The sequence below is a fragment of the Capsicum annuum genome, chromosome 10, assembly GCF_002878395.1.
Source record: "Capsicum annuum cultivar UCD-10X-F1 chromosome 10, UCD10Xv1.1, whole genome shotgun sequence".
NCBI lineage: Eukaryota > Viridiplantae > Streptophyta > Magnoliopsida > Solanales > Solanaceae > Capsicum > Capsicum annuum.
This window is the reverse complement of record NC_061120.1, coordinates 1,656,898-1,668,856: the sequence shown is the minus strand read 5'-3', so window position 1 is coordinate 1,668,856 and position 11,959 is coordinate 1,656,898. Positions and strand designations below refer to the sequence as shown.

Below are 11,959 nucleotides of genomic sequence, written 5' to 3'. Positions count from 1 at the left end.
AGCCTAGTCATCTACCCTAATGCAAGTACCACAACTCGAATCCACAACAATAACAACATACCCAGTGTATCCACAGAAAGTGAAAAAACCAAAAAAAAAATAAAAAATCTACAACAACAACAACATACTCATGTTAGCGACCACAGCATAGTCATCTACCCTAATGTAAGTACCACGGCTCGAATCCACAACAACAACAACAACAACACACTCACGTTAGTGACCGCAGCCTAGTCATCCACTCTATGCAAGTACCACGGCTCGAATCCACAACAACAACAACATTATTCTCACGTTAGCAACCGCAGCCTATTCATCATGGCTCGAATCCACAACATACCCAGTGTATCCACAGTGAAAAAACCAAAAAAAAGATCTTTTGTGGTGAACGTGGATCGAACACGTGACCTTCAGATCTTCAGTCTGACGCTCTCCCAACTGAGCTATCCCCGCTGTGTGCGCAACTTTCAAATCAATTAGTAATACTTATTGTTTTCGGTTTTGGCATAACTAACCTCCAATTAAATCATCACTAAAATTAGTAGTGCTATATTTTAATTAAGATTAAGACCTTTAAATTTGAATACATATGTTTATTTTGGATAAAATCTAGAAATAACTATCTCGAAATTATAATATTATTTTTGTTCCACATTAAAAGCGAGATAACAATCCTGGTATAATCAATCTAAGGATAACTTAATTCCCAAACAAATGAGCCCCCAAGTAATTTACTCCCCTTCATTTCAACGTATATTCGTCCTACTTTTCTTTTCAGTTCATTTAAAACAGAACGATCCTTTCCTTTTTTTAGTAACTCTTTTTAATCCTTGATTAAAAAAACAAACTTTATATATTTAAAATCATAATATTATAATTTTTTTTATATATATTTGATATATCTTTTATTTTAAATAATGCGAATCAAAAATCTTCTTTTTGCAACAACAACAATATACATACTGTATTTCCATCGAGTAGGGTCTGAGAAGAATAAAGTGTATCGCAGTCCACATTACTACCTCGATGAAGTAGAGAAATTATTTTCGATAAACACTCGATTAATTATTATTTTTTACTTAAATTTCGAACCAAATCAAATCGAGGAAAGTACCAATATATTTTGAGATTCTTTGTTAAATGGTCTTTTCAAGTTTTCTTTTTAATTAAATAGACTACAAGTTTTTTTTTTTTTAGGGAAATGACTCATTTTTTAGACAGATCTATTATCTATCCAACCGATATATAGACAGACCGATTATCAATTCGACAAATTGATTGTCAGTCCGACAAATCGATTATCGATCTGACCTATATATGGACAGATCGATTATCAATCCGACATATCGATTATCAATTTGACTTATATATGGACAACTCGATTATCAATTCGACAGATGAGAAAATAGAAGTAGGTCATTTTACTAATTAGAAATTTGAAGAGGCTTAATAGTCAGATTTTTCCATATTACTACCTCGATAAGAAGTAGAGAATCTGTTTTCAATAAACTCTCGACTAATCATTTTTTTTCTTAAATTTTGTACCAAATCAAATCGAGGAAAGTACCAATATTTTTCGGGATTATTTGTTAAATGGTCTTTTCAAGTTTTCTTTTTAATTAAATAGACTACAATTTTTTTATTTTTTTTTTAGGGAAATGACCCATTTTTGAGACAGATCTATTATCTATCCGACCAATATATAGACAGATTGATTATCAATCTGACAAATCAATTATCGATTCGACCTATATATGGACAGATTGATTATCAATGCGATAGATCAATTATCAATACGACCTATATATGGACAGATTGATTATCAATTTGACTTATGTATGGACAAATCGATTATCAATCCGATAGATGAGAAAATAGAAGTAGGTCATTTTGCTAATTGAAAACTTGAAGAGGCTTAATAGCCAAATTTTTCCATATTACTACCTCGCTATGAAGTCTGTTTCGATAAACTCTAGCTAATTAATTATTTTTATTTTCTTAAATTTCGTATAAAATCAAATCGAAGAAAGTACCAATATTTTTCGAAATTCTTTGTAAATGGTCTTTTCAAATTATTTTTTTTAATTAAATAGACTACAAGTTTTTTTTTTTTAATGGAAATGACCTATTTTTAGACAGATCTATTATCTATCCGACTGATATATAGACAGATTGATTATCAATTCGACAAATTGATTATCGATCTAACCTATATATGGATAGATTGATTATCAATCCGATAGATCGATTATTAATACGACCTATATATGGACAGATCGATTATCAATAGAAGTAGATCATTTTACTAATTGAAAAACTTGAATAGACTTAATAGCCAAATTTTTCCATATTACAACCTCGATATGTAGTCTATTTTCGATAAACTCTCGACTAATTAATTTTTTTTTTTTTTTAAATTTTGTATCAAATCAAATGGAAGAAAGGAGCAATATTTTTCTACTAACCAACAAATAGAATTTGAAAAGAGGGATTTATATTCTACTTTTTTGAAACTTCCAAAAGAAGGCTAAAAAGGAAGTGGAGAGACAGTAAAGTGTTCAGAAAATCTTTGAGATTTTTGTGATGAAGACACAAATGGGTCAACGAAAACAGCTAAACAAACTTCCAATTACAGATGATGGAGTCAATGGGGTTGAAAATTTATCCAAGAAATGCAACCAACAGTATAATCACTGGGCTTTTTTGGTAAAGATCTTTTCTTTTTAGTGTTTTTTTTTGTCAAGATTTGTATGTTTATTGAATTGTGATAGTGTAAATGGAAACCCCTTTTGATTGTAGTTGAAATAGTTTTGTATAGAAGATGAAAATGGAAATTTATGTTTACTGTTTATTGCCTTAAACAATTTTGGTGTTTTTTCAAGATTTGTATGCTTGTTGAATTGTGATAGTTGCTTGTTAATGGTGTTTCGGTGTTGTCTATGATTTCGAATAGATAGTTTATAGTATTACCTTGTGGGTGCCTTGTTTTCATTATTATCTAGCGGTATGTTATTCCATTTTTGTTGTGCGCTTTTATGTTTTCTGTTTGTTGGTTGGTTATATTGTTATCTGTCCTGAGTCCGAGGTCTATCGGAAACAGCCTCTCTACTTCATCTGAGGTAGTGGTATGGACTGCGTACACTTACCCTCCCCAGACCCCGCCATGTGGGAATACACCGGGTATGTTGTTGTTGTATGTTTATTGAAATGTGATAGTTTTAATGGAGACCTCTTTTAATTGTAGTTGAAATGGTTCTGTATAGAAGAAGAAAATGGAAATGTATGTTTTTTCAAGATTTGTATGTTTATTGAATTGTGATAATGTAAATAGAAACCCCTTTTGATTGTAGTTGAAATGGTTTTGTATAGAAGAAGAAAATGGAAACTTTGTGTGACATTTCTCATTGAGCATTGTATAGGCCAAATTTGGGTTACTTTATTTAAGCCTAGGGTCTATCGGAAACAATCTTTCTATCTCTACGAGGTAGGGGCATGGTTTGCGTACCCAACTAACAGTCATTCTGGGATTTTTTGGTAGAATATCTTTTATTGCCTTAAACAATTTTGGTGTTTTTTGTTTTTCAAGATTTGTATGTTTATTGAAATGTGATAGTGTAAATAGAGACCCCTTTTGACCGTAGTTGAAATGGTTTTGTTTAGAAGAAGAAAATGGAAATGTAGTGTGGCATTTCTTATATGGTACTTTGGTTTAAGTGAGTTCTGTTTTCTATCTCTTATATGTGTTAATATTCTTGCTGTTTGTCAATATTTGTATGTTTACTGGACTGTGACAGTCCAAACGGAGTAGAATGGATATATGGATTTATAGCTAGTATTTTCACTAAGGAGTTCAAAATATTAAGAAGTAAACACAGGAAAAAGCCAAAAGTGGTTACATATAGGATAGTTTCAATTGTGTATAAACAATGTAATTTTCCGCGGAAAGGGGGTTTGGATGAACCTCTCGGCCTTGTAACCACATAGTTGAAATGGGTTTGTATAGAAAAAAAGAATGGAAATGTTGTGTGGCATTTCTCATTTGCAACTTGCTTTAATTTAGCGTTTTCTTTGACCTTATTTGGGGTTTCTTTATATGTGTTGACAATAACATGGTTTTTGGTTATCAACTCTTTGTTCCAAGGGCCAGTCGCAAGGTTTTATGTTCGGACGGCCTTCTTTTAGTGCATTAACTCTATCTTTAATCCCTGGGTGTTTGTCAAGATCTGTATGTTTATTGAAATGCGACAGTTCAAATAGAGCGGAGTGGATATCGAGGATTTATAGTTACCCAAGTAGTTGGGATTGAGACCTTGTAATTGTTGTAGCAAATGTATCTGTATTGGTTGGCTTTCACCTTGTTGGAATGAGTTTGTATGGAAAAAGAGAATGGAAATTCTCTTGCATTTCTCATTGGTACTCGTTTTAATCGAGCGCTGTTATGGCCCATTCTTTGTTTGTGTTGGCAATCACAATTTTGCATCCCTCATCTCTCAGTAGTTTACGAGTCAGTGTTGTTTTAGTTATCAGCTGTTTGGTCGGGGGGCCAGTCACGAGATTTATGTTCCCTTATTAAATTTTTGCCAATAAAGATTATTTAGTATTTGAGTGAAATAGACTTGAATAGTATGGAAGGAAATTTATATAGTTAATGCGAAACCAGTTTAGAATCTGTGTCATTGTTTGATTGATATGTGTTGTCGCCATAACTTCTCTTTTTTTTCGGTTATCAACAACAACAACAACATACCCAGTATATTCCCACCAAGTGGGGTCTGGGGACGATGTTGCTCGGACTCTTCAAAAATGTCAACTGCTGCGTGCCGGATCCTTCGAAAATAGTGTATTTAGGAAGGATCCGACACGGGTGTGGCAACATTTTTGGAGAGTCCGAGCAACTTAGTGGGGAGGGTAAGTGTACGCAGTCCATACCACTACCTTAAAGGTGAGGTAGAGAGGCTATTTCCGATAGACCTCCGGCTTAAGATAAAACAATCTAGACAAGAAATAGTAAAAGGACAAGATACAATAGAAATTACCACACCCAATAATATCATAGACAAGATTCACCAAGTAACACAACAAACGATACAACATCCCGAAATAATGCTAACCTTCTACCCTAATCCGCCTCCTCCACAACTTCCTATATAGGGTCATGTCCTCGGTAAGCAGAAGCTGCTCCATGTCATGAAACTCAAATCTTAATGTGACCATATAAATTGAAACTGTCAGAATGGTCTGTAAGGGCCTTTGACATTTTAATTATGTGGTTATGGTTGTGATGTTTTCTTGATGCTGTTTCCGCAGGATCAAATTGAGGCCCCTATGTGGGTGGACATTACCTTGGAATGTAAATCTGCCTATCAAGACATGTGAGTATGGCTGTATCGGTTGTTTCGATTTCTCAATTATATGCTGGTTTCTTGAGAAGTTAGTTCTTAAATCCAGCATTTTCGTCTTTTTGTTGCAGGGACGATGAATGGTTCCATATAAGCCATCCGTAAGCATCTTTTGTTTTTGCGGACTTGTGCCGTTTCACTATAGTATTGTGGTATGTCTAAGTTGAATGAGCTTTCAGGTTTCACCAGGCTTCTTCTCGAGAGTTGAAGTCCGCGTTTTCTCACTCTGGAGAGAGTTCCATAAACCTGGACTTGGGCATGCAGGGATCATCTTCTCCTAAGCTCCCGCCGTCAGTTTCAAGATCAAGAGGCAAAGATTTCCGAAGCAGACAGTGGAGTCGAGAAGATCAGAGGCTTAGCTTGGATAAGAAACATCCAGTTAAGCACTTAAGTAAAGGGGGTTTAGAAGCTGATAAAGTAATCGAGCGTAAGACAAGCCATAAAAAATTAGCCAGCGCTGCTGCTTTAGACTCGGATTCTGCTTGTCAAAGACCAGCTCTCAGTTCCAGGGACAAAATGATTAGCTCGAATTCGTTGGCTGTCTATAGCGACAAAGCCCATTCAATAAGCAGCTGCATTACATCGGAGAATGGCGAACAGTGTTACAAGCAAGAGTTGTGTGTTAGTGATTCTTCAAGCGCCGTTACATCTGAAGCCTGTGGAAAGAAGTCTTTTGAAGTTCCCGGTCGAGTACTCAGTCAAACTACTGGGTTATTGTCATCTCTAAGAGTAAGTTTGAGGAAAAGTTGCGTTACAAGACAAGCATCAAGGATGGAGGTAAACGTTTGTAGGCAATCAGAAGGTCGGAAATCTTCCTCAAGTAAATCGAGTGTAGGATCTTCTTCAATTCCCTACGAAGAAACGGAAACTGAGAGAGAAAATAAAGAGAAAACCCCAGATAGCAGAAACGTAACTCCAACCGTAGAAGCGAAACAAGCTAATACGTCCAAGGCTCCTTTTCAAGCTCATAAGAAAACTTCTTTCCCTAAAATGGTTACCGGAAGATCTGTTTCTTCGTTGTCTGTTCCCAGTGAAACTACCAAAACAAAGGTGAGAGACCAGAAAACTCTCAAACGCTTTATACGGCAAGCTACCTCCTTTTTCTTTTTTTCATCATTTAGGAAGTTGAAGATTTTAGAAGATTTTGTTTTTCACTTTTTCCTTCGGTTTTGGTGATATGGGCACATTACTAATGTTTCTTGCCACGTTTAACCATTGATAAACTGATTGGTTTATCCAAATTGTTTGTTGTAGGTTCATCCGAATAATGTACAAAGAAAAGCTTTGGTTCCTCAAAGAACCAATGGACGTGTATCCTCAACTTTGGTCTCGAAGCCTAGCGGAAGAATTGGAAGTGGCCAGTATAGAAGGTTTGTGAGCAGCGGTAAAGAGAATGCTGTTGTGAGAACGGGTATGAGCCAGAAGTCAATTTGCAAAGACAATCAGGGGTGTAGTACAAAATTCTCGAGCTACAAAAATGAGAATAAAAGAAGCTGCCAGAGCACAAAGTCGAGTGGCGTTATGGTAACCTTTGTACTCTTAGTCGCTTGTTCTGCTCAATAGTTGTTCATTTTGACTGGTATAAAAGAAAAAAAAAATTTCAATAGTTCAAAGAAGTAAATGCAAATTATTGCTAGCGAATTGTATCTCTAGGGGGACGAGTCACCTAAGTATTCCAAATAATGTCGTCGTGAGTCATTCATTCAGTTGCTAGGTATTTTGACCATTCGAAGTTCTTTTGGCGTCTTTGCCTGCTCATGTTTTGCTAGTATGTTGTTCGGACGCTTCAAGACTGTTGTTGTGCCCGTGTCGGATCCTCCAAAAATATACTCCCTCCGTCCCAAATTATGTGTCATCATTTCCTTTTTAGTTCGTCCCAAAATAAGTGTCGCCTTTCCTTATTAGGCAACTTTTTAAAGACACAATTACCCTTTTACCCTTATTGGTCCCACTTAATTAAAAAAAAGATATTGGCACATTTTTTGATAAAGGATAATTTGGTAAACTTTACCAAGTCTTCCCTTTTTTCTTAAACTCCGTGCCCAGTCAAATGACGACACATAAAATGGGACGGAGGGAGTACTAATTTTGGAGGATCCGACTTGCACTCGGTGCCATTCTTGAAGAGTTCGAGCAACATAGTTTTGCTGTGGTGTACATCCTTTTCATTATTCACTATGTTTTTCCTCCGGGCTTTATAATCATCCGCGCCATTAGACATGCCAATATATTCTCGATATATTTCATTCCTTCATTTACCATTCCCTAACTTCTTTACCGTTACTTTTACTCTCTTTGGTCCCGTCTAGTAATTAATTGGTGATTGTCATTTTTTCCGATGTAGGTGAATCCAGATAACAGAAGGGAGGTCACGAATCGTGCAAATGTAAAGAAGAAGGCTTTCTACTGATAAAAGATTGAAACCTGTATGTAAATAGTACACACTCTACCTCTTCCATTCTCCGCTAACTGCGCAATGAACATGTGTAGGCGACATGTAGATGGTCTAGTAATGTCGAATTGATTTCGCGAGGTTCATCGTATTGCTATGCTGCAATATTTGAAGTGCCCCGGAACACGTTTTACTGTCTGGTTTACATGGCAATATTGAAAGAGGCTTAATATTGTTGTTGCATCTTAATTGTTCTTTTCAGTAGTTGATCGAAAGCAGACTGGATGTGTTCTTTACTTTTCTGATCAATTTGGTTTTGTGTGTTACATATGGAGCAGCGTAGAGGGGCGGGTCCATTATCGACCTAGTCCCGAAGCTGAAAACAACAGATATCGGTTACCACAAAAACATACATGATAAATAGCAACGATTTACTGATTATATCTCTATTTCCCGCGTAATAAGAAGAAAGTTGAACGTTAAAGTAGATCGAAGAAAATATTTTGGAACAATGAACTCCAGATTCTTTTAGGAATTTGTATCTGTGCCTGTAGTTTCTTGTTCGTAGTATTCTGATGATGTTGGTGGTCTCGAATAGATAGTATTACTCTGTCGGTGTCTTGTTTCTTTTATCATCTAGCGGTGTGTTACCCCATTTTGTTGTTTATTTTTATGTTTTTTGTTTGATATGTTGTTATCTGTCCTTAGCCGGGGGCCTATCGGAAACAACCTCTCTCTACTTCATCTGAGGTAGTGATATGGACTGCGTACACTTTACCCTCGCCAGACCCCACTTTGTGGGAATACACTCGGTATGTTGTTGTTGTTGAATTCTAGATTTAGTGTAAATATCGAGTGACGGTAAGTTTCTCTACTTTTCACTTGGTATTATGGTATACCTACTCTCCCGAACCCTACTTGTGGGACCACACTGGGTATGTTGTGCAACCAAGGGTGTAATCTAGTTGTCAATGAAGCGGATGCAAACTTTGGAGATTAATGTTTGAATTTCGACGGAGGCAATAGTCACTGGGTGATTTCATCCCATCTGTGTAAGTCTTGGTGGACAGAGTTGTTTGTTACCTATACCAATGGAAGGTAGAGGGACAAATACATTAGCCATCAAATTTCGAGTCTTGTACCACCATGATTTGAAGATCGTGGGGTACCATTATCTTAACACAGGCGCTAGCAAATCTTCCAATGACGATCAAGAGATAACGTCGTCCCTGACTGGTACTAGTCGCGTTAGCAGTGACGAAAATGCAAGTATATAGGTCAAATATGGGTTCGGTAAGACTTTTTAACTTTGTTGAAACAGTTGAGGTGATAGCTCAGTACAAACTGATGCTGGTTCGAATCTCGGATACATCACTTTTATTATGATTCGATCCGGGGTGCAACTAGGATGCACAGTTTCGATATAATATCAGTTCTGAAGCTAACGAGTGCACGTGTACCTCCACTCATACACGTGGGTCCGCCTCTGTTAACCCCTTGGGGATTGAGCCAAACCTTGAAAATTTTGCTTCAACATAATACATAAACATTGGACAAGACAAAGGAAAAGTTGTGAGTAATGCATCTAGTACTCCCCGAACTATGATCAAATCTGCTACGATACACTCCAACTTCACGGCCAATGGCGGACCCAAGATTTAAGGATAGTGAGTGCTTAAAAAATTTAAATACCGAAAAAAGTAAAAAAAATCACCTCAACGAGGTTTGAACCCAAGACCTTCCCCCAATGAAGGACCTTAAGATCAACCTAAATGCCAATGCATCCAACCAACTGTTGTTATAGTGGGTGCTTTTATATGTTTTATACCTATTTTTCATATATTTTCTATGTAATTATACCTATTTCGCGTCGAGTTTAGTAGGTGTCGAAGCACCCCAAAATACAACGTAGGTCCACCCCTGTTCACGGAGGTACTATTACCCTCCTCAACTCAAGTTTAGCGTACTTTATCATCCTTTTTAGCTGACGTGAGCCCCATTTTATGTAATATAAGTGCTACATCAGCATAAAAGGGTGACAAAAATATGTTAAAATTGAGTCCGGAGGGTAATAGGACCCCTGTGAAGTTGGAGCGTGTCGTAGCAACTTTGATCATAGTTCGGGATACTGAACGGTTATTTCAGAAGTTGAAGAAAACTGATGTGTACTAATTCTGTTATAACAAAATTGTCAGTTTGTCTCTATAAAGTAAAGAATATTATTAGCTAAGCTTCATGTGCTCCTTTCATTTTGACCCCACACTCCCATGCTGTGACGGAGTCAAAATTTTCACTAAAAAAGTTCAAAATTAAAAAATGCAGGTACACGAACTAGCCGAAAGGGCTCAACATCAATTATATATATACATAAAAAATGATTTAATCATATATAAATAGTATAATTTTTTATCGAAGGAGGTTCGGGTGAACCCCCTAACCATAAGGTGGCTCCTGCTCCCACACACTTGCTGATACGCGGAGCTAGGGGCGCAAGGGGTTCATCCAAAAGTTCTACGTTAACAGTGGCGGAACCATGATTTTCGTTAAGAGGGTTCAACATATGAAGAAGTAAACACGTAAAAGAAATCGCTAAGAGGGTTCAACATCTACTATATATACATAAAAAAAGTAACTTTCATCATATATAAACAGTTTAATTTTTAGCTAAACCCCCTTCAGCCTTGCCTGGCTCCGCCCTTGTTACGTAATATCGCTTTTGAAAATTTGTTGTTTTTACTTCTCGTAGGGACGTCATTCTTCTGATCTTTACGGAATTTATTTCCAAGTAAACTTATTTTCCGTACATATTATGACGAAGCAAACATGAGAAAATTGAAGCGAACACATAAAAGAAATCGAAGGAGATTCAACATTTACTGAATATACATGAAAAAGTAATTTTAATCATATATAAACAGTCTAATTTTTTGCTAAACCCCCTTCAGCCTTGCCTGGCTCCGCCCCTATTACGTAACATCGCTTTTGAAATTTGTTGTTTTTACTTCTCGTACGAAAGTCATTTTTTTAATTTTTACGAAACTTATTTCCAAGTAAACTTATTTTCTTACATATTATGACCAAGCAAACACGAGAAAATTCGAGCGAACACACCCTATACGATGCTATATTTATAGATCATGTTACTTTGATGGTATAAAATAGTAATTATATACTGTCAGCATATATAAGTTAAACTGATCGAAAGTATTTTTAAGTGATGTCTTCAAGTTCCCAACGGCTCTATTAATAAATCTATTATTTATTTTTATTTTTTGAAAATGATTTTTGATGTACTAGTAATCATGTACTAGTAATATAATGACATAGATAACTTTTAAATATAAATTAATTTGCAAACAAACAAAAAAATGGAAATTACTTCGAAATTGTGTTTTTTTAAACTTATTCATGAATATGACATAACCTCTGCACCTTCCTTCAATTATTATTTTTTTCTTAAATATATACAAAACGTCCATCTTTTTGTCACCTTCTTTTTTCCATTTATTTTTCCAATATTACCCTTTTCAATGCACATTTTAATTAAAGAAGTTTAATATTGCATTTTATTTTTTATTACTCGTGGCCCATGCTAAGGTCGAAACCAAATTCTAAATATAATGATAATAATATTTTAATTAAAGAAGTTTAATCTTGTATTATATTTTTTTACTGTATAATTAGTAAAACTTAATGGCATGTTAATATGAATTGTTGAAAAATTTTCATTATTGTTAAATTTTACTAAAAAAATTATAATGACAAAAAATATAAAAAAAAATAATCTATTTGATTTTCTTGTTCACGGTTGTGGTATTTTAGTTTTGATACACTCGTTAAAATTTATTTTTTTTTATAAAGTAAAAAATGATATTCAATACGTTGCTTTAATTAAATAATACCAATTTAATATGACTTTTCGGTCATGTAAGAATTCACTTATCTTAAATTTAATTTAGAAGAAAACTATTAAAACCATCATGATTATATAAAACATATTTATACAAATAACTATAAAAGTTAAAAATAAAATATAATATAAATTGAAGAAAGTAAAGAGCTAGAGAAAACCTCATAAAAATTTTCTATTCTTCCATTTCAATTTATGGACCCATTTGGCCATGAAAAAAAATATATATATGTTTATTTTATTTGGTATTTTTAAAAT

At 35.0% G+C, this 11,959-nt stretch overlaps 1 protein-coding gene and 1 non-coding gene across 2 annotated transcripts; one reads left to right on the top strand and one right to left on the bottom strand.

Annotated features, from left to right (window-relative positions):
• Positions 1-380: 380 nt before the first annotated feature.
• Positions 381-453, bottom strand: TRNAF-GAA. Its single transcript has one exon. It is a non-coding gene; the product is annotated as a tRNA-Phe (tRNA).
• Positions 454-2,352: 1,899 nt separating this feature from the next.
• On the top strand, positions 2,353-8,034 carry LOC107845768. Its single transcript, XM_016690246.2, has 6 exons — positions 2,353-2,706; positions 5,308-5,372; positions 5,471-5,500; positions 5,579-6,449; positions 6,654-6,923; positions 7,744-8,034. Exons 1-6 carry the CDS (start codon positions 2,584-2,586, stop codon positions 7,807-7,809), a joined length of 1,425 nt encoding a protein of 474 aa, XP_016545732.2. The 5' UTR covers positions 2,353-2,583; the 3' UTR covers positions 7,810-8,034.
• Positions 8,035-11,959: the final 3,925 nt, after the last annotated feature.